The following is a 22,748-nucleotide window of genomic DNA, read 5'->3' on the forward strand; positions in this document are numbered from 1 at the left end:
AGCCAGGGGACCTGGAAGGGAGATGGGGTGGTGGGGCCAGGGTGAGAGCAAGGCTAGCAGGAGGGGAGGAAGGGTGAGATAAGGCACAGAGAGGCTCAGGAACCCATCACTGACTCCCAGACTCCTCTGCACTCAGCAGTCCCAGGTGTCTCCTTGATCTTCTCCATCTGCAGACTGAACAGCCTACAAGAGCCTCTCATAGCCTTGAATGTGGCAGATCTTGACATTCATGGCTGGCTCCCATGAACTCTTAAGTCTGAACACCCCACCCCCTGACAGCTTTATTAATTCACAGACCACAAAATTTATCCATTTAAAGTGTACTATTCAGTTTTTATAATTTTTAGCATATTCACAGAATTGTGCAACTATCACCACGTTCAACTTTGGAAAATTTTTATTGACCTCCAAAGAAAGCCTGTACCCATTAGCAGTCATTCCCCACTTTCTCTTCCCCTCAGCCCTAGGCCACCACTCATCTTCATTCTGTCCCTATTCTGGGACCTATCATAAAAAATGGGATCATATAATATGTGGTCTTTGGTGGCTGGCTTCTTTTCACTTAGCTTAATGACTTCAAGGTTCATCCATGTTGCAGCATGTAGAACTTCATTTTTATGGTGGAATAATATTCCATTGTATGCATAGAGCACATTCTGTTAATCCATTTGTCTACTGATGGACTATTATGAATAATGCTGCTATGAACATTCATGTACCAGTTTTTGTATGGGTGTTTTCAATTCTCTTGGGTATATACCTAGAAGTGGAGTTGCTGAGTCATACTGTTTTCCAAAGTGGCTGCAGCATACAATCCCTTTTTGACAGATGGAGAGACAGAGGCCCAGAGAAGGGAAATGTTTTATGCAAAGCCACACAGTGAATTAGTTCAATACAGCAGGAGCTAATTATCTAAATGGCCCTCAGCTCCATCCTCTGGTCTCACTGCCATCTCTCACTCTCACTCCCACACTTCCATACCCTCTTTTGCTTCCTCTATTCCACTCTCCACATAGCAGCAAATCTCTTCACATCAGTCCCTCCCAAGGGCTCCCTGCTGTGTGGCTGTCAGGATCAAGTTCAGTCTCTTGAAGGACAACTTACAAGCACCTCTGCCCTCCTGATGCCTCATCATATCTTTTTTTCAGAATAACAACTTGATTATGATACAGTTCACATACCATTTACCCGTTTAAAGTGTACAACCTAATGTTCATCATGTATTTTTACTCTCTACACTTCATGCGTGTCTTGTTTTAGATCCTTGAAAACACCACTTCCTTTGCTTTGGGATCTTATATGCACTATAGGCTCTGCCTGGAATAGTTTTTCTTTGTATATCTCCCTGGCTAATTCCTTTTAATCCTTCACCCCTCATTTGAGGTGACACTTCTGCTAGGAAGCCTTCCCTGACCCCCAGGCTGGTTAGGCATTGTGCCGGTTTGAGTGTATTGTGTCCCCCAAATGCCATTATCTTTGTGGTTTTGTGTGGGGCAGGCGTTTTGGTGATGGTTGGATTTGCTTGGAATGTGCCCCACCCAGCTGTGGGCAATGATTCTGATGAGATGTTCTCATGGAGGTGTGGCCCCGCCCATTCAGGGTGGGCCTTGATAGGTGGAGCTATATAAATGAGCCGACTCAAAGAGGAAAGAGAGTGCAGCTGGGAGTGATGTTTTGAAGAGAAGCAAGCTTGCTGGAGAGGAACGTCCTGGGAGAAAGCCGTTTTGAGGCCGGAGCTTTGGAGCAGATGCCAGCTGCCTTCCTAGCTAGCAGAGGTTTTCCGGAGGCCATTGGCCATCCTCCGGTGAGGGTACCCGATTGCTGATGTGTTACCTTGGACACTTTGTGGCCTTAAGACTGTAATTGTGTAGTGAAATAAACCCCCGTTTTATAAAAGCTTATCCATCTCTGGTGTTTTGCATTCTGCAGCATTAGCAAACTAGGACAGATTTTGGTACCGAGAGTGGGGTGCTTTTGCTGCTGAGTTTGCAAATACCAAACATGTTGGAACAGCTTTTTAAATGGATAAGGGGAAGATTCTGGAAGAATTGGGACGAGCTTGATAGAAAAGGCCAAAACTGCTTTAAAGAGACTGTTTATGGAAATATGGAGTCTAAAGATACTTCTGATGAGGACTTGAGCAGAAATGATGAATGTGTTGTTGCAAACTGGAAGAAAGGCGTTCCTTGTTTTAAAGTGGCAGAGAATTTGGCAAAATTGAGTCCTGGTGTCAGATTGAAGGAAGAATTTAAAAGTGACAACCTGGAATACTTAGCTGAGGAGATCTCCAGACTATGTGTGGAAGATATACCCTGGCTTCTCCTTGCAGCTTATAGTAAAATGCGAGCAGAGAGAGATAAACTTAGAACTGAACTCTTGGGTTCCAAGAAACCAGAAGCTGATGGCTTGGAAAATTACGAGCTTCCAGGGGGTGGAATCCCAGAAGCTACAGCCCAACGTGAGGATGTAACCAAACATGGAACCCAGCCGCCATTTCAGTACAAGCCAGGATTGGAGATGGAATTATCCAGAAAGGATTTGTGGAAAGTCCTATTGTCTGATGGCTTTGACCCCTGCATGCTTCATGCAAAGCCAACAGAATTTTTGCGAGATCTTTATAGACAGCGCCATTGCCGGTCTGGACTGGAGGAGACAGACAAGGAAAAAATTAAAGGAAAAATCTCTTCAAAGACAGAGCCATGGAGGTTGAGGTCTGGAGTCAGGAGGTCTAGGGCTGAGAGAGCGGAGCAGCCCACACACAGGGAAAGGGTGAGTTTGCCCTGGAGGTCGAGGGCGGGCTTTCCGCCTTGTTGCTCAGGAAATGTCCTGCCACCCCAAGCCCCAAAGAGGGTGGAGCACATTCCCAGGGAATCGGGGAGAGCCTGGCTGCCACCACACTGTTCTGAAGGGGTTGAGCGTGTGCCCTGGAGATGGAAGGGAATCCGGGAGCTGCCCTGATGTTTGAGGAGGGTGGGGCCGAGAAGGTGGTCTCCCCAATGTGTGGATATATTGGAGCACTCACCTAAGTGTTTGGAGAGGAAAGGGCTGCTGAAAAGGCCCTTAGGAAGGGTTAGGCTCCCGCTCTCTCAAGCCCCAAGGATGCAACATTGTTCTGTAAATGACTCTCGGACTTTGAAATCTAATGGAGTTTGTCCTGCAGGTTTTAGGAACTGTTTTGCTCCTGTTAACCCTGTTTTCCTTACTGTTTCTCCTTATGGCAATGGAAATGTTTATCCTATGAATGTCTCTCCTTTGTATATTGGAAGCACATAACTTGTTCTAGGTTCACAGATCCACAGCTAGAGGGGAATTATGCCTTAGAACTGACCAAGCCTAAACTGATTTTGATGGGATTTTGTACTTAACTTTTGTTACTGAAATGATTTAAGTTTTTGTGATATTGTGATGGAATGAATATATTTTGTATTTGGAAAGATAATGTCATTTTGGGGTTCAGGGGGTGGAATGTGCCGGTTTGAGTGTATTGTGTTCCCCAAATGCCATTATCTTTGTGGTTTTGTGTGGGGCAGGCGTTTTGGTGATGGTTGGATTTGCTTGGAATGTGCCCCACCCAGCTGTGGGCAATGATTCTGATGAGATGTTCTCATGGAGGTGTGGCCCCGCCCATTCAGGGTGGGCCTTGATCGGTGGAGCTACATAAATGAGCTGACTCGGGGGGAGGAAGAGAGTGCAGCTGGGAGTGATGTTTTGAAGAGGAGCAAGCTTGCTAGAGAGGAACGTCCTGGGAGAAAGCCGTTTTGAGGCCGGAGCTTTGGAGCAGATGCCAGCTGCCTTCCTAGCTAGCAGAGGTTTTCCGGAGGCCATTGGCCATCGTCTGGTGAGGGTACCCGATTGCTGATATGTTACCTTGGACACTTTGTGGCCTTAAGACTGTAATTGTGTAGTGAAATAAACCCCCGTTTTATAAAAGCTTATCCATCTCTGGTGTTTTGCATTCTGCAGCATTAGCAAACTAGGACAGGCATTTTTCAGCCTCCCTCAGGTCACCCTGAGGTCACTGCCGGGTCACCACCAGGCTGAGCTTTTAAGGTCTAGGAATGCACTTGTACACAGTTCCTGGCACAGGGTAGGCAGTTGGTCAATAAATGTTGATTGAGTAGAAAGATCTGAAAATATCTAGCATGGCACTGGACACACTGTAAAAAATCTGATGTTTACAGACTGAGTTCCTACTAGGACAGGGGCAGTACCACCTTTTGGGAACATTCCAAATAGTCTGGGTGATTAAAGGGTAGAAAACATTGTTTTTTCTTGCTTGGTACCCATGCCACTCTTTTCTGGCAATAGCACCCCAGTTTTCCTTTGGGGACCCAATCCTCTTCCACCTTTAGTCCTTGTAGTTTAGGTGGGGTAAACAGTTCCTGAAACTTGCACATGACCCGATTAGATGTAATCTTGACTTCTGTAAGAACTGTTAAGAAAGAGGTGTTTTCTTTTCACTGGGGTAACTAAGCTGGTGTCTTCATGATAAAACAGACTGCCTGAGAATAGAAGAAAGCCGACTGGAGAAAGCATTTGAGTCTTGATGACATCATTTGAGGCCCTGGATCCACCTGTGCCTAACGCCTATTATTATAGAGCAAAGTGACATTCTTCCCCTTCACCCCCTTTTCTTGTGTAAGCCAGGTTGAGTTCAGTTTCTGTCACCTGCAACTGCAATATTCCTAAGTTAGTAGTCCTCCATCTCTTTCACATACGAACATGCCCATCACCTTCCTCACAGACCAGAGGAGTCATGTTGGCTTTTGCCACTATGTATAGATAATACCTACTGTCCTCAAATCTGTCATTATTTTTCTCCCTGAGCTGTGTTGTGCAGTTCACTGCCAATATTTAACTTTTTAAGCATGGTACTTTCCATACCATGATCAGTAAGTGGACGCTTAAGACTGAGATAATGGGTTTCAGGTGATAAGTCCAGGTTGCTGGAAAAGGTAAAATGCTCACTTAGTAGCCTGGTGCAAACCGAACTCCAAGAATTGTATTTAGAGGTACTGCTCCCTGAAATTGTGTGCTGGTTCTGGGAAGAGCACTTGGTTTTTCTCTTTTTCTTGCTGGTGTCAAGGACATGCGCATTTACTACCAATAATATGGGTTGGAAAAGTCTCATAAATTTTCACCACCCAACTTTGCTACAAGGGAAAAAGGACAAACTTCATGAGGCAGACTGCAGTGCTCTGAGGATACTCTGAGGGAACAAGAGTAACGCCACTGAACCACCAATGTGGACCTTTCTAGTATATTCCTTACCATTCCCCACTTCCTCTGGGAAAAATGAATTATGGATGCTCTACTCTTTGGGCCTTTGCTGATTCTGTTCCTTCTGCTTGGAATGCCTTTCTACACCAAGTCAAAAGTTAGCTCTCCAGTGAATCCTCTCCCCCTGCCATTTCCTGCTGTGGGCTTCTTTAATATTTTGTTTAAACAGCTATTTTTAAATTATCTTCAAAGGACAGAGTTTCTTAACTCAGGCCCATGGGTCACTATGAATAGGCTTTAAAGGGTCTGTTGATGCCCCTGGGATTATCCAGGAAATCTGGGTTCTTCCCCTGGAGGGAAGGGTCAGAGATTTCAACAAATTCTCAAAGAGGTGCCATGATTCAAAAAGAGGTTAAGAACCACCAATTTTTTATGTGCATCTCTCTCACTAGTTCCTTGAGGGCAGGGATCACATCTCTTTCATCCTAGACTCTCCAGCACTGGTCCATGACAGACACTCATAATTGCTGGCATAAGACTCTTAGTGACCACAGAGGCAACATTCCACAGGTAAAGAAGAGGCCACAGGATGGTTTAATCTGTAGAGTCAAGAGTTGTTTGTTCTTGATTACAGTGTTCAACATGCAAATTACATTCACCTCTTGGTACAGAAACGGCACCCTGCAACTTCCCTGGGACACAATCCAGACAGAATTATTCCTGGGCAACCCTAATCTTTGTGTCTGCCAGCAACTTCTCTCTCTCCTGTCTTTACAATGATGTGCAAACTCTGTCCTTATCCAGAATAACTGTGAAATGAGCTCTTTAGTTCAACTGAGTAGCCATATAAGGAACCATTGCTTTTTCAATGGAGTTGATATATTCTGAACTCCAAATCAAGAGCCTACATTATTTAACCTGTCGTTGATGATCCCAAAGGCAAAGGAGAGTCCAGCAGTGTCTCGGGGTCACTGATTTTCACTGGACAGTATCAAGAGATATAGTAGGTTTGCTAAGTCTGTCCTGGCCCTGGGTATTCACTCTGAAAAGAGTTTATTTGAATAAAGTTTTGACATACTTGCCTTCTATGTCATTCTACAGGCTCAAAATGAACAATACAGAAAGGTTCAATTTGCTCATCCATACTTTCTAAATGTTTGGTAATGAAAATGTTTGATAATGAAAATTTCTTCTGTAAAGAAAGCTATAAAAATAATAACACACACAAAACACTAAAGGTAAAAATGCAGGGTGTTTGGATCCCAAGAAAACTGAAATTTACTGTGATTAGAAGTCAGGCTGACTGCACAAAATAACTAGTTATACTTGACAATTCTTCCTCCATAGATTGAATTTTTGCTAAGTTTTTATATAGTATCACTAGCTTGCATTTTCCCCCTTTCCCTGACTTTCATTACTAGTCACCGGAAGGAAACTTTAAGTAGCTCTTTCCCAGCACACACTCCTCATTTCCTCTAGCTTCAGACATTAAAGGGGAACCCAGCTCAGATAAGAACGATCCTTGCCGCACGCCCGCCAGCTCATGCATCCTCCTTTTTATTCTGGGAGGCTCCAGGCCAAATGAAAGTTACAAGGTTAAGCACTACTCCAAGTTCCTGAAACGGCTAATCCCTGCTCGGTCTTCAAAAAATAGAGGTCTGTAATTCCTTTTTGAACATGCCTTCAAAGTGGAGGTCTTTGGCCATGAGCTCCTCTTCGACATCGTCTAGGGCCCACTGATGATCTGTCAGCTCCAAAGCTTCCCACTCTGTCTGCAAAGGAAGAGGACACCAGGGCAGGGAGGGGAGGGCTGGTTACTAACATCAATGGCTGACCTCTAGTGGGCACCTCGTCTGGGCCAGGAGCTGGGTTAAGCGCTTTAAGTGTATCAGCTCATTTAATCCTATGAGTTTGGTGTGTTATTCCCCTGTCAGTCTCTCGGCCCTCCAATTTACAGATAAGGAGATAAAGGCCAAGGCTGGTCAGATAATTTGTTCATGGCTATTGAGCTAGCAATAATAGACCAGAGATTTAAGTTTAGGTCTCTCTGGCTCCAAAGTCCCAGTGCTGAAGCTGTATAATATATTGCTGATATATTGCCTCTCATTCAATCAGCTCATGGTTAGGAGGCACCAGCTTTGTGCTGGAACTGGGCTAAGTGCTGGGAAGGCAAACATTAGACCCTGTTCTTAAGGGAGGTGCAATTGACAAATTGGTGCCTCATGATTCTGAGCCCTTTCATGAAGAGAGTTGGCATCTCGTTTAGGTTGTAGAGGGTCAAACGAGGATATGGCCAGGCATATCTTCAAGGTGGCTAAGAACATTTCCTCTAACTTCATGCCTGAATACCTAAGGGCATTTTATTACAGTTTGTGGGCATCCCGTAATTTGATATTCTTAATGATTTCCTCACTGGGAAAAAGATTTGATAGTATACAATGTAAAATTATTTTGGCATGTAATCATTAGCATGTAAGCTATGAATATATTAAGCAAAAATAAGTCTGCCTAATTTTCAAAGAAATTACACTTCTCAAATATTCCAATAGGGCTGTCTACTTTTGCCTTTAATTAGTAATTTTTAAAAACACTTTATAAAATTTCATGTACAATACAGCTATTGGTTTGTGGGTGTATTTTTTTTTTTTTTTTTTGAGATATAATTCATGTGCCATAAAATTCACCCTTTTGAACTGTACAAATCAGTAGTTTTTGGTATATTCACAAAGCTTGCAACTATCACCATTATCTAATTCTGGAGTACTTCTATAATCACAAAAAACAAAAACAAAAACAAAATAAAATCCTGTACTCTATAGCAGACACTTCCCATCATTAAGTATGATACTACCTGTGAGTTTTTCATAGACGCCCTTTACATTTTTAGGAAGTTCCTGTCTAGTCCTAGTTTGGTGAGTGTTTTTATCACGAAAAATTAGTGAGATTTTCTGAACAACAAAAAATTACCCAGGATTTTATAAATTTCAGGTGCATTTTGTGAAAAGCCTCTAAGAATTGATTTTTTAGAAATGCAATTCCTGGCTGATGTCTACACATTCCAAAAAAGTTCAAAATATTCCAAACGTTTACCTGATTTTTCTGATTAGACTATTTTTCCAGTTCCCTTTAAAGTGTGGATTAAATTTGGGTGAGCATTTAGAAAACCAATAAAGGTACCAAGAATCTCCAATTTACTTAGTAGATGATTCTGTGACAGAAGCAAGAGACATGTCCATTAAAATACCTTTTTGGTAAACTTAAATTCAAATGATTGAAATTCAATTTAAATCCCTCAGTTCAGGGCACCCATGTTTAAAGTTGCTCTCTGATAATCCCTTTCCAAGCCTGCCCTTGAGCTCTGGAGGGAGCTCTGAGCCTACCTTGAAAGCTTTGTTGGTGTCAGCCGGCATGGCCATGGCCGCTCCTGTCATCTGCTCCTGCATCATTCGTGACTGGTCAGCGGCTGCATCACAAGAAAGACCTATGTGAGTGCCAGTGCTCTGCAAGCACCCGAGTACCCATGGGGAAGATACTTCAAGAGGCTTACAGTCCTTAAAGAGGCTTACAGTCACCCAGCTCTAGGACAGATTCACTGACTGGACCTGTCACTCGCTGGCTAAGAGATCCTGGGCAAGTCACTTTACCTCTGCTGAAAAGTGAGGATGATAATAGCAGACTAAAGATAACTAAAGGAAATTCTAAACTTTATTTCCATTTCAAACAACATTAACAGACACCAGTTACTAATCCAGGTACTTTATTAAGTGCTTTATATATTCCACCTCATCTACTTCTAAGAACAGCTCTGCAAGTTAGCTATTAAGGTCCCAAATTTACAGAGAAGCAAACAGAGGCTTAGATGTTATGTAACTTGTCTGAGGTCCCAGCCATTAAATAAGAGGGCTGGGATCAGTACTGGCAAGAACTCTAAACAAGAGATCCATTCTGACTAATTCTACCCTTTCCCCTCTTCTTTGACCAGTTTTAACTCACTTCTCCCCCATTTTGTGGTATGGGACCATGGAATGTTCACGTTTTCAAGTCTCATCAACTGATGAGGGTGCATCTTTCATCTAATCAATGAACGAACTGATCAAACCAGACCGTCTTTCTTTAAGCTTCAGGTGTTTGGCTTACTATGCTGGGGCTGGAACCCTCACATGAGGGATCAGACTTTGGGGAACCCAGTATTGTCTCAGCAATTGCAAAGAAGAATTCAGATCTTCAGGTTGAACCCAGGAATTTTTAATATCTTTCAGAATACCCCAGAAGCATAATAATAACTGTAAGGAATGAGGTATTGTATTTTAGTATGCTGACAAACTGCACAACCTACATGATTTTACTGGCCCTGGCATGGATGACTCATTTATTGAGGAGAACAAGTGGTATTCATTAATTAAATCTAACACGCTTCTTACCATTATCTTGGCCCAGAATCAAAGAGTAAATGCTCCGAAGGCCAAATACATTGAGAAAGTACCAGGATGCAGAACTCACCCTAGCAAAACAAAAGTGAAATAGAATAGCTCATTATTTCAGAAGTTAATGTAGTTCACACGTCTACCACCCAAAGTTGTTCAGCATATATAAAGAAATCATCCAGGATAGGCTATGTTCCTCCAAAGCACAACCAAAGAAGAAATACATATTATTAAGGCAGCCTTGCAAATAGCTGTGGCTCTCTGTAGGCAAACTGCCACTTATAACTATGTAATAAATTCTTCTGCATTCAGTAACAGGAATCAAACTCACAACTGGTGTGCTTCCTTTTATCAGGGAATGTAAGCTTTGTTTATTTTAATTTTCCTTTCTACATAATGGGTTTTCAAAACATGCTTGTTAGATATGACAAATGCAAACAATACAGAAGTGTGTAAAATAGAAACAGCGCTCAGGAAATACTTGCACTACTGAAATCTGTGGCTATTAGGAAAGTCACTCAGGTTTTGAACTTTATCACCCAGCCTTCTCTTAGCTTAGGTTTCCCACTCTGCCCTCACAAAATATAATAAAAAGTAAAAGGAATATGAGAAATGATCCATAAATGGTAAGAACCAACATTTCACTCTAATACTTGGGTCACAGAACAGGAGGTGTTTATTCTGGTTACTCCATTAGGTTGCAGGGAAGAAAATGACCTCCTTGTCCCTGAGGCTGCTGATCTATATATAACTGACGCTAACTGTATACTCAGGCTCCAGTCTCCCTTTTGTCCAAGGGAGAGCATGTTAGTCATGTACCTATCCAGATGGTGACAAAAGACAAATAAGCTTTTCTTAAGCCCATGAAATTTTTGTTTAACCCGAATGTTACTGGAAGGTTGTGATATAACATATATGCTACTTTTATAAAGTATAGCTCTCTTCCTTGAGTGGAATAGTTGGTTCACAGCCAAGACTCTCTCAACGTCTAGTCTGTTTTGCCCCTCCCAAATAACCAGAAACTGCTCTGCTCAAACCAAGGATGGGAGTCAAGAATACCACTGGTATCTGCCATCCCCCATTAGCATCTTCTCTTCTTGGCTGGCTTTCTTTACCTGCCCTTCTTTGGGAAGCCATAGATTAAACAGTCTGGAGAGACCCCATGAAGAAGCTCTACTGGGTTCCAGGTACTGGAACAGTGTTTTCAAATAGCTTTTTGGATTTTGGGTTTTATTACTCTGCTAAAAAAATTGAGTAGAAAATAAGTCACAAGTGCTGGATTTGGACAGGCTCTGTGTTCAAATCTCAATTCTTCTACCTACTCCACAGGGTTGCTATGAAGATAGAATGAGATGATATATTGAAAACCCCTAGCATAGTGATTAGTACCAATGAAAATGTTTAATGTTACCATACTGATCTGGATGTATTATCTCCCCCAAAATGTCATATTCTTTGATGCAATCTTGTGGGTGCAGATGTATTTTAGTGTTGAATAGGTTGGAACCTATTGATTGAGTGTTTCCATGGAGATGTGACTCAATCAACTGTGGGTAAGACCTTTGATTGGATAATTTCCATGTAGGTACTGCCCCACCCACTCAGGATGGGTCTTAACTGAATCACTGGAGCCTTATAAAAGAGCTGACAAACAGGGAACGCAGAGCAGCTGTGAGTGACATTTTGGAGAGCAGCTTAGAGAGACATTTTGAAGACGACCTTTGAAAGTTGAAGCTGACATTTTGGAGAATGCCATTCTGAAATGCAACCTAGGAGCAAGCAGATGCCAGCCACTTGCCTTCTCAGTTAACAGAGATTTTCCGGATGCCAATGGCCTCTCTCCAGTGAAGGTACCCTATTGTTGATGCCTTATCTTGGATACTTTATGGCCTTAAGACTGTAACTTTGTAACCAAATAAATCCCCTTTATAAAAGCCAATACAAAACACACACACACACACACAAAGCCAATACATTTCTGGTATTTTGCATAAAGGCAGCATTAGCAAACTGGAACAGTTACTATTAGCAGTAATGTATTTTGGAAAAAATATTAAAAACATCCTCTCCCATAAGCTGCAGGGTATTGCTAAAAGGTTTGCCTGGCCAGAGTTCCTTTTAACTTTTTTGAGGGGTTGGCATACCCATCCCTGCACTTCTAAGTGCCAAGAAGCTAGCAAAAAGAGACTGACACATTCTCTTATTTGGCAAGACTATTGAATCATGTAAAAGTTGCTATAATCCACCTGTGGCATTTTGAGTGGGTTTTTGATGAAAAAAAAAAAAATAAAAACCTATTCCAGTGGAGTTTGGTAACTGGAAAGAGAGACTGGTTTTAGATTTTGGTTTATGTTTTTATTAAATAAAAGAAAGTTCTTACCAGGATGCATCTAATGTGAGTAGTTCGATTCCTTGCTGTAGCATAGGCTTAAACCGGAGGGTTAGTGGAAATGGTACCTTGGCTGCAGAGAAGAAAGAAAAAGTTCACAACTGCTCTGAGCTTTTTTATTTTTAGAATAGCTTAAGTGTGAATGCACAAATTCTTTCCCAGAGGAGGTGGGAACTCTATTCCACACAGCTTTTGGAAAAGGATTTTCACAAGGAAATTTGTGGCAACTTCCGAAGGAAAAAACAGTCAAAATGTCACTCTATTATAGTTTCCTTGAAAAATACCAGCTGCTCTACTGCTGAGGAAGCAGGCACTCAAACTCAGCTGTGACCCAAAATCTAGAAAAAACTTTCACTATTCCACTGTGGAATACATATACACAAAGAAACAGTAATGTAGATTATTACTAAGAATCCAAACTGATTAAAACCAAACTAAATAATCTTATTAACAAACAGGCAAACAAACTCATCCTAACACTAGCAAATGAAGTCAAAAGAGAAATAAACTTCCTTTTATCCTATTCAGCTTGTTCAACAAATTAGTTTCAGATGCAAAATAGGTCAATTGTTTGAGTCTCTATTAGTCAAAAAGTGCCCAAATCATGAGTTTAGGATCAGTTTGTGGTAAGAGCCTCATAATGATAGCATATGAAATTTTTTTGTTCTATGAATGTCATCAGTGTCCACTAGAGAACACAGGTTCTGTGATACTCCCTCAGTAGCACTCAGATTTCTCTGAATAGGGACATAGGAAAGGAGCACAGATGAAGAAAACATGAAGTTTGCTGGGTCTGTAACTTACTTGTGACAAAGCCTGAGAATGTCATATTGATCCAACCGCCAATAAGAATCATAGGGAGAACATTTGTTACATTCCCTTTCATCATGTCTGTGAGCATAGTGGGATCTAAGACAAAAACACAAGAGAACATTGGATTTTACCTCTGTGCACAGGGACTTCCTCCTGATTTTCTGTCAATGTTCAATTTATTTGAACATTAAAGTAATGTAAGTTTGCTGTAAAAAATTCAAACGACATATGACGTAGCCACTTCTGGGCCCAATCTCTAAACACTTTTGACTATTTGTTGTATCTCTTCCCATTTTTCAATATATACACAATACAGGAATACTGTGCTTACTATTTTGTTTCATGTTTTTTTTAAAAAGATTAATATACTGTGGATGGTATTTCTATGTTAGTATAAAATCTCTCTCATTCTTTTCAATGCCTGCACAGGATTCTACTGCGTGGCTGCCCCAATCACTTTCCTTTTCGTCCATGTTTTCCTTTAGCTCTTTGAGCATAATTAGGACCATTTTAAAAAGGTCTTTGTCTGGTATGTCCAGATCTGGGCCTCCTCGTTGATAGTTTCTAATATTTTAATCTTCCCCTTTGCCTGGGCCATTGTTTCCTGTTTCTTTGTACGTCCTTCTGTAACCTTTTGTTGAAACCTGTACCTTTTGATATTTTAATGTATCACTGGAATTTCGACAGAGACATCTTTTCCTTAAACTTGTATTCAGCTAGTGTTATGACAGAGCTTTCCTTGAATGCCAGGAACTAGCCAAAAAAAAAAAAAAAGGAAAAAAGAAAATGCTTTCTCCCATCTTTGCAGATTGACTTGTGTGAGAGTGCCCTTCTTCAGAGCTTCTCCATACAAAGAGCTTAGAGAATAGCTGCAAGCCAAAGTGTAGGGGCCTCCCGCTTCTTTTCTTCACTTCTCCTTATCTTGGGCATGCACTGGTGGCCCTAGGAATTCCCCATTTACACTGATATGAATGTCCCTCTTCCTTAGGAAACAGTTTTCTCAGGGTCCTAGGCACTGCATTGTATGTCTCTTGCCCCAGAGAGCATGACTTGACTGTCCTTCCACAGTGTTCTGTTGGAAAGCTCTTCTATGTGCAGGGCAAATGCCAAGCAGGGAGTCCCTCAGGCCACCACCAGACAGACTGTACCAATCATTTTTGGGTGGAACTATAGATTGTTTCCAATTTTTTTTTGGTCAATAAACAATGCTGCCCAAAACTGACCTGTATATAAATCTCTGCATGTTTATGTTTTTTTCTGTAAGAGAAATTCCTAGAAGTAGAATTCTGGATCAAAGGATTTATACATTTAAAATTGATAGATACTGTCCGACTGTCCCTCAAAAGGCTCGCCCTGTTGGCACTTCCACCAACAGTGAGAGGATCTAACTTCCTATGACCTTGCCAGTAATAGTTCTGACCAATCACTCAATCTCTGCCATTTAAATGGGCTGAAAAGAACATTTGCTTTAATTTGCATTCTATGGATTATCAGTGAAGTCAAGTATCCTCTCATATTTGTCCTTTGCTTCTTGCAGGTTTTCTAAAAAAAAAACAACAAAAAAACTTTTAAAATTAACTTCAGTATCTTCTGAATGGGTTTATTAATTAGCTGGTTATGTCACCTAAAGAAAAGAGTACTAAAACGAAAGGATGTTCAACACAGAATAATAAATTATTTTGTTTGACTTTTAAGCATGCTATATTTTTCACACAATTGGGATCAGTGGAAATAAGAAAACTGTTAGAGCAAAAGTTGTAGGTTGGGTCAAGCAATCATGTCTGACAAAGAACTGGCTGGTCTTGGGAAGGAGTGATGTCCTTATTATTCAAAGAAGCTGGGCGGCCATCTGTCAGGAAGAGGATTCAGGCAATGGGTGGAAGGTGGGACTGGAATGCTTTTCTAACTGTGTTCCACCCAGATCTTGAGGAAGAGCAAAGGGGAGCGACCCAGGGACAAGAATCTGGCTTCCCCACCACTCTCTCACCAGAGAGCTCTCTTTTTATCCACTTTTATATATTGGGGTTCCCAGACGATTTATTTGAAAAAGAGAATCCACTACCATATATTACTGTACTAGATGATCTCTAGGGTCCCTTAGACTATTACCTTCTACAACTTAACATTTTAATAAAACACTGCCTACCTCCCCAAAGCAAACAAACAAAACCCATGTTAAAAATTTTCCTTAATGATAAGAGAAAGGAATAAACATAAAAACATACCAGTCATAGGAGAAGGTGGCACTACCTTCCTTTTAGTTTTTTTGAAAAATCCATCCTCTGAGTTGTTGAAGTAATATTTTCGTGTCAAGAAGGACTAGTTAAAGAAAAAAATCTTTTTAAGTCTTAGAACTGTGGCATAGCAAATTATCACATTATTCTCCAGAGATTTAGTCAGAAGGCCCTTGGAATATGCTGTTACTCTCAGAACTGTCAGACTACTTGGCGGCTGACCTGACACTCTAGCTGAGTCACATTTTTTTTTTTTTAATCTTCATTTTATTGAGATATATTCACATACCACGCAGTCATACAAAACAAATCGTACATTCGATTGTTCACAGTACTATTACATAGTTGTACATTCATCACCTGAATCAATCTCTGACACCTTCATTAGCACACACACAAAAATAAGAATAATAATTAAAGTGAAAAAGAGCAATTGAAGTAAAAAAGAACACTGGGTACCTTTGTCTGTTTGTTTGTTTGTTTCCTTCCCCTATTTTTCTACTCATCCATCCATAAACTAGACAAAGTGGAGTGTGGTCCTTATGGTTTTCCCAATCCCATTGTCACCCCTCATAAGCTACACTTTTATACAATTGTCTTCGAGATTCATGGGTTCTGGGTTGTAGTTTGATAGTTTCAGGTATCCACCACCAGCTACCCCAATTCTTCAGAACCTAAAAAGGGTTGTCTAAATTGCGCATAAGAGTGCCCACCAGAGTGACCTCTCGGCTTAGCTGAGTCACATTTAAAAACAATTTTCTAAGAAGGGCAAGGTCACAATGACAGCAAACACCAGCAGGCCACAGTTTAATTACTGAGTTGCCAACCTTCAGCTTTTCCCAAAGAGTCCCCTTATAAAACATTTAGATATCTACTGCTCTCAATGATGAATCATGGAGCTTTTAATGAAGATAAATGAGTACCTGCTTGGGAATGTATTTTCCATTTTCCCTGAGGACTCTGCTTCGAATTAGGACTTGACTGAAAAATACAACCAAGACAAATGAGATTTTTAAAAAAAAAGTGAAACACGAGAAGAAAATGAGAGAATAAGTAGAAGACCGATTTAAACACAAGAGAGGGCCTATTTGGCAACGGGCCTGTGTGGAAACTTTTCCAAATACAGGTAACCATTAAACTAATACATACAATATATTTAACCCAACAATCAGGTTTTAAAAAGTGTGTTTTTCATAAGTGGCTACGTTTCTGAACAAATAAAGATTTATGAGGAAGGCACATTTGGGACAGTATGTTCAGCTTTTACTTACATAATAATTAGCCAAGAAGGAACTTTCTGTGAGTGAAAAGAGTAGCAGTTGGAGACTGCGCAGGAGATTTAGGGGTAAGAGGAGTGGGGCAGGGTGAGAGTAAAAGAAGGAACTTTTTAAAACCCATGGAGAAATAAGTACAGGACTTGACAGGATTGTTCTCTGACAGGCAACAAATAAAAATTCCACCCAGAATTCAGACTATTAATGAGTTCTCAATAAACATTCATTGAATTAATAAATGAAATGATTTGGTGATATTAGAACATAACTGATCATTAAAGACAACAGAGTGCTATCCAACAGGTGGATGTTGCTAAGATATAAATGTCAAACAGAACAGAGATCAAAATATTAATTTTTTTCTAGGTTTGCAAAAGTTATTTTAATGGTGGAAAAATCCACTTAAATTAATGGAAATTCTTCTTGAAACATGAAAAAAGAAGTTGTAGACAGAAAAGAACACAACTAACTGCTTTACCTTTTCTCTCTCTCTGCTCCTCAGTACAAGCCACCTTGCTCTAAGCAGTTAGCACACTTAGTGTCCCATTGCCACCCTGTGCATTCTGGCTTCTCCATATTCTGGGAATGTTCTATGTCCCTCTCCTTTACTAATTTTAACCCATCATGCTTGAACACCCTCTTCAAGCCCCACCTTCCCCATGAAACTTTTTCTGATGCCTGTGCCTTCACAGAGTTCTCTCTCATCTCCCTCCTGCCCTCACTGTGCTGTACAGCCAAGTACTATATCCACAGGCCTACCAGGCTGACATGTCATATGTTCTCTTCCTAGTCTACAGGTAGGCAAAGTGTGACTTACATACCAATATGCTGATCTGTGATGAGTACAGACATTGAGAGTAAGGGCTGAGACTTTTACAGTAATTTGACATTGTCACAACATCCAAATGTGTGATCAAAATATTTTACAAAAGCACTGGTCTGTAACAGATTAGAAACAAACAAACAAACAAAAAACTAGGCCTTCTTTGCTGACAGTTTAAGAAGCACTGAGTCTAGAATAATGGGTAAAAGTTTAAGCTCCGAGTTGGACAGATGGCTTAAAATCGGCTCTGCTACCTATTAGCTACACGGTCTTGGGCAATTTGCTTAAATGCTCTAAGCCTCCATTCATATTCTGCACAACAGATTTATTCCTTCACTGCACAAAAAAAATTTAGCATCTGAGTGCTGTATGAACATCAGTGACCAAAAAGAAAGTATTTCAGGAAGGCTGAAGTCTAGTGGGGAAGAAAGATGGCAATCAAATAACCAGAGGAGTCAATGTAAAATTCAACTACATCCTGGGAAGGAGAGATGGATGATGATATGGGAGTGTGTATCAGGGGGATTTGACTGAGTCTGTGAGAAAATCTCGGAGAAACCTTTGAAGATGACATATGATTAAGTCGGAATCTTAGGGATGAGTGGGAATTACCTTGGCAAAGTGGTGGAAGGGAAGAACATGGCAAAATGCCTATGGCAAGACCAGGCACTAGGTCTCTGAAGACCTGAGAAATGGCCAACATGGATGGAAGAAAAAGAACTACTCAAAGGATGGTGGAAAATGAGGCTTGAGAGGGAGGCAGGAGCCCAGGCTATACAAGACCCCATGGGCTCCAGTGGACTCTGATCTTTATCTCAAGAATAAAAAGAAAATACTAAAGGATTTTAAGTGGAGGTCTTTATTGATATTTAATATAATGACCATTATACCCAGAATACCCTAAGTACTAGAGCAATGGTAACTGTTATTTTCCCTATGTATTCGATAATTGTTAATTTTGTGTTTTCATTCCTACAGATATCTAAAATATCCTTGTACTGGTTAAAGAGAAAGCTCCTTTGCCAGTGGTAATTTGCCACTAAAAGACACTTGCTTAGAATAAAACTTTAGCTTTTAAAGTCAGTATTTCTCAACCCAAGTTCCATATGCCTAATGATCTGTAACGGTTTTTTACCTTTCCAAGAGTCAGTATAATTATTCAAGTTTGATAATCACTTTAATATACATTCTAGTCAAATGTGGTCTAATATATTTTATTTAGTTTTTACTTTTGGTTTAATACATTCTAGAAAAATTTTAGTAAGTTTTGAAGCAGTAAAAGCTTAATAATTTAAGAAACCAAATGTCCCATTTTGTGATCATGCAGACTAGTGGGAATTTATATGGTAAGAGGAATGTTTTGCAACTAAAAAAAAAAAAACAAAAAACTTTTGTCTTGGACTTAGGTAGGTTCAGAATCATCTACATTGACATTCTACCAGAGCTCAAACAACTGATGCAGGCAGAGCCACGCCATGCCAGAGCCAGCAGGGTATAGGGAAATCACGTGATCTAACTATCTTGCATAAGAGATGGAGCAATTATGACTAGTCATGTTTTCTCTAAAGGATTGATTCTCCCTGGAGGTAATACTGCCCTCTAGGGGCCTTATGTATATCTGTGGAGCTTTTTTAAATTGTCAAAATGATGGGGAGAAGGGAAAAAGAATCCATGACTGTCATTTGTTAGGCATTAGGGATGCTGGGTGTCCCTCAACGATGGGGACAGTTGCACAATGCAAAGAATAGTTCCATGCCCCATACTACTTTTAACTATTCTACCAAATTGTTTTTAATTATCTGAGCCTCAAACCTAATTCCATTTGATTCTCTTTCACAGCTTTTATATATGCTGAATTTCTAGGCATGCGACATTCCAGTAAAAATAAGAAAATTGCACGTTGGTTTTTTTCCAGAACTTTATTAAGAGTATTCCACCATTTAGGAAAAGTACATCCATGAATGTACTGCCTTCTGTGATATTTAAGTAGCTAACACATTTGTATCTTCTTACAACTGAACTTGTCCCAATTATGGTGATTTTATATCTAGGTGCACGTATCTGACTTCTGATTTATGCCTTCTAGAACAGTTGTGGACAAGTACTTACAAAATACAAATTATCTTATTATAAATTACTTTCCTTTGATTTCTCCTGATTGTTGCAGCTAGAAAATTTTATTGCCTAAAAAAATTTTTTTTTCTGTATAGACTGTACCAAACTGTGAATTTCATTTTGGGTTAGAAAAGGGAGCTTTTGGTATCATTCAGAACCCTTACTCTAAAACCACATAGTGAACCAGGGGCAGAAAATTGTGGCAGAGAACCCATGCCAGCAAAAATTCTGGGTAAGAGGATTCTTGGTTCAAGTATAGACTCAGTATTTTACCATTAAAGTTACTTTAGGGAGGCTACTTAACTTCCTCTGGGCTTCTTTTTCTTCACCTATAAAAATGGGTTTAGGAATATCTACCTTACAGTGTTACAGTGAGGATGAAATGAGAAAATTTATTGGAGCCAATAAATGCTGAATGTCTGAGCTCTCTCCAGTTTGCATCAGTCTATAATCTACTTTTCTGTGATGAATGGACTTCTTAAGGTTAGCTCCAGGGGGCTGGCTCAGATCAGTTCTGAAACTCATGCTCACTGCGGTGTAGTGGAAAAAGCCCTGGGATATGGGAACCAGATGATTTGGCTTCAAGTCTTGAATGTCACCACATGTGAACATGGGATAGTCATGGAACCTCTTCAAGTCGCAATTTCTATAAAATCAGACAATAGTGCCTTCCTCAGTGCTGTGAGTTTTAAATAAGTTAATGAATATAAGTGCTTAGCATAGTGATTGGCAAGGAATAAGTGCTTAATAAATGTTAATAAAATAAGTGCTTAATAAATAATAAAAATAAATTACTAAAAGTGATTTAATAAATTATTATTATTCTCAGCATAATTGGGAAGCACAACTGAAAACGATAAAGCAGTTCTTCCCAAGCTTCAGTCATTCTCATTCCATGGTTATGACTTTTGTGTTAGACACCTAGCACTTCTACTGTTCACTTTTTTTTGGTCAATTCTTTTTCTACTTATCTAAGCTTTAAAAGGAATCATCAAATTACCAGCAAATAGCAAACCTACAATTTCTGTAATAAAAAAGATGAAAAAGAAGTTACTAGCAAATGGTAACCAGTATTACTTGCCACAAATAGAAAGCAACTTGTTAAAATAAATACAATAAAAACAAAATGTTATTGAATTCTAGCTAGAAACTGCTGCTTGCGGAAAGTTATGAGCCTGTGGCTTCTGGCTTTGTTAAAGTGGGAGATTAATAAACGTTAGGGAGGTGTTAAAAGACATACCTGTGACAGCCTCTTTTCAGAAAAGATTGACATAAAATTGTTATTTATCTTAATACGGGGCGGGGGAGGGGGCCTTATGTCTACGTGCCACCTAAAATCATATCGAATTTCCTGTCTCCTCAGATAAATACTATAATGAAACATGTCCAAGGAGTGAAAATGATAATTACAACTCCTCACATCCTTTTGGTTTTTTTACAGTTTGCAAAGCGCTTTGTTACACAGCATCGGAGCTGACCTTTACAGCATTATGGTTAAAAAAAAAAAAAAAAAAAAAAAAAGGCGGGGGTTCTAGTCACCCTGTCTGAATGTTACAAAGACTAAAGAAGTCACGCACCTGTACTGCTCAGCATGTACCCCTCCCAGCGAAAGGGTGGAACGGGATAGTTCATACATAAGCCCACTGAGGGCTGGCGACAAGCTTAACAATATTAAAAACAATTTTCTGAGCACTTAACTAGTCCCAGGGCCTGTGATACAGGCTTTTTACAGACCTCATCTATTTTAATCCCCATGCCAGTTTTTATGAGGCAGGTCCTATTATCATCCCTATTTTACAAACGACAAAAGTGAAACAGAGAGCGTAACTAGAGGCAAGTAACTCAGCCAGTGGCGGAGCGAGATGCGAACCCAGGCAAACTGACATAACCTCTGCACTTTCTTGTCCAAGGTCACGGGGGAGTGAGGTCGGCGGGAGAGAGGAGTGGCGCTGACCTGTCGACACTTGCTCCTGGGTGAGTTTCTTGTCGCTCTGCAGAAGGATGGACACATAGTGGCGGATCATGCCCACGAAGAAGGTGATGATAACGATGGGCAGGACCACCCAGAGACGGATGTTGGAGTCAAGCAGCAGCTCCGGCCCCGCCATCTTCCCTGAGAGAAAGCCCTGGCCGGGGATCGGCCGCACTTCTCCTTCCCAGGATGCGGGGCCTCCTCTTTAGGTCCGATTGCGCGCCTTTTCACGCCCTCCAGCCTGGCAGGCGCGGGACCTAGAAGCGGCCACCAGTCTCGCACACCCCTTCCAGCTGAGCCACCCAGCCGCCCACTTCCGGCGCGGGCACTTGACGTCACCGCGCGGCGCGCCTCGGTGGCAACACAGCGGCGTCGCTGCGGGCGGGAAACTCGGGAGCTAGAGGTGGCTGCAGCCTCGGGGCCGGTGAGTGCAACAGTGGTGTTCTCTCAAGGCTTCGTGTCCCTGCCGCCTGGTCTCTAGGCCCGGGCTGACCCCGGCCTTTCCCTCTGGGTCTCCGCACCCCGAACCTGGGCTTCCTCGTCTGCCCTCTCGTGGGATAATCCCCTGAGGTCCCCTCCCTGCGTCGTTAAAATTACAAATGAGAAGGGCTTTTATCCCTAGTCCCTTCCCGGCTGACCTGGTCCAGGCAGTCGACCTCATCTCCCTGGCTTTTAGGTTTCCTTTTAAGCGAGAGTGTATAGCAGGCCGGTGAAGTGTCCTGAAGTCAAACGGACCAGACTTAAATCGGGTAACTTTGGAGCCTTCGTTTTTCCAGCTGCTGATAATGGTTGTGAAGATTAAACGAGGCAATGGAAAAAGCCTAGCACTGTGTCCGGGACATCGTAAATGTTAACTATTATTGGAAGCTATTATAATCAAGAGTATAAGTGATGAATGGGAGTGCAGATTCTGGAGCCAGACTGCTCGAGTTAGTCTCAGCTCTGCAACTAAATATGAGAATAATAATGGTACCTACTTCAAAAAGTTTAGTGAGGAAAAAATTAATTATTAAATATAAAGCACTAAAAACAGTTCTTGGTGTATATAGGTGCTCAGTGTTAGCAATTAGTGTTTTATCTGCCTACCAGCCATTCACATTCAGTAACTATTCTCGGAAATTTCCTTTCCTTTCCTTCCCTCTTTTCCTTCTTCCCTCCCTCCCTCCCTTCCTTCCTTGTAGGTTTACGGAAAAATCATACATAAATCAGAAATTTTCTTTATACCAGATTCTGTGCTGGACACTTGGGATACGGAGATAAGTGAGGCTTGGTTCCCGCCCTCAAGGAGCTCCACAGTCTAGTGTGATGTGATAAGGGCCTTTGTATATATTCTTTGGAGCAGGGGGTCTGGAGTAGCAAACTCCCTTAGGCATAGGAGGTAAATTTTTGAAGGAAGATGACATTTGACCAAGACACTAAGAATCTGTAGGATTTTCCAGGCAGGCAGATAAGTGCATTTCAGGTGAAAAGAACAAAGTTGTGCA

At 41.0% G+C, this 22,748-nt stretch overlaps 2 protein-coding genes across 7 annotated transcripts in view; one reads left to right on the forward strand and one right to left on the reverse strand.

Annotated features, from left to right (window-relative positions):
- Window positions 1–5,813: 5,813 nt before the first annotated feature.
- Window positions 5,814–21,589, reverse strand: EMC3 (ER membrane protein complex subunit 3). Its single transcript, XM_037801756.1, has 8 exons — window positions 21,241–21,589; window positions 16,004–16,056; window positions 15,072–15,165; window positions 12,838–12,942; window positions 12,025–12,106; window positions 9,642–9,721; window positions 8,601–8,683; window positions 5,814–6,992 (listed from the first exon to the last, which is right to left on the reverse strand). Exons 1-8 carry the CDS (start codon window positions 21,398–21,400, stop codon window positions 6,864–6,866), a joined length of 786 nt encoding a protein of 261 aa, XP_037657684.1. The 5' UTR covers window positions 21,401–21,589; the 3' UTR covers window positions 5,814–6,863.
- The window catches only part of FANCD2 (FA complementation group D2), a 95,782-nt gene continuing 94,416 nt past the window's right edge, over window positions 21,383–22,748 (forward strand). For 3 of the 6 annotated variants that reach the window (XM_037801636.1, XM_037801648.1, XM_037801657.1), the window contains exon 1: window positions 21,391–21,688. The gene's annotated coding sequence lies outside the window, so the exon portion shown is untranslated. Of the gene's footprint in view, window positions 21,689–22,748 lie in introns of all 6 variants that reach the window. The other 3 variants (XR_005211416.1, XM_037801663.1, XM_037801644.1) reach the window with 3 other exon arrangements.

Source organism: Choloepus didactylus, chromosome 1 (genome assembly GCF_015220235.1).
Source record: "Choloepus didactylus isolate mChoDid1 chromosome 1, mChoDid1.pri, whole genome shotgun sequence".
Classification (NCBI taxonomy): Eukaryota; Metazoa; Chordata; class Mammalia; order Pilosa; family Megalonychidae; genus Choloepus; species Choloepus didactylus.

Bases quoted from the DNA above. Each gene is read 5' to 3' on its own strand.
- EMC3 (XM_037801756.1), bottom strand. From the start codon at position 21,400: ATGGCGGGGCCGGAGCTGCTGCTTGACTCCAACATCCGTCTCTGGGTG. The intron at 15,166-16,003 runs GTACTCATTTAT...TTCTTTAACTAG, and splicing joins GAAAATACATTCCCAAGCAG to TCCTTCTTGACACGAAAATA. The intron at 9,722-12,024 runs GTAAGAACTTTC...TTGTTTTGCTAG, and splicing joins CTCACATTAGATGCATCCTG to GGTGAGTTCTGCATCCTGGT.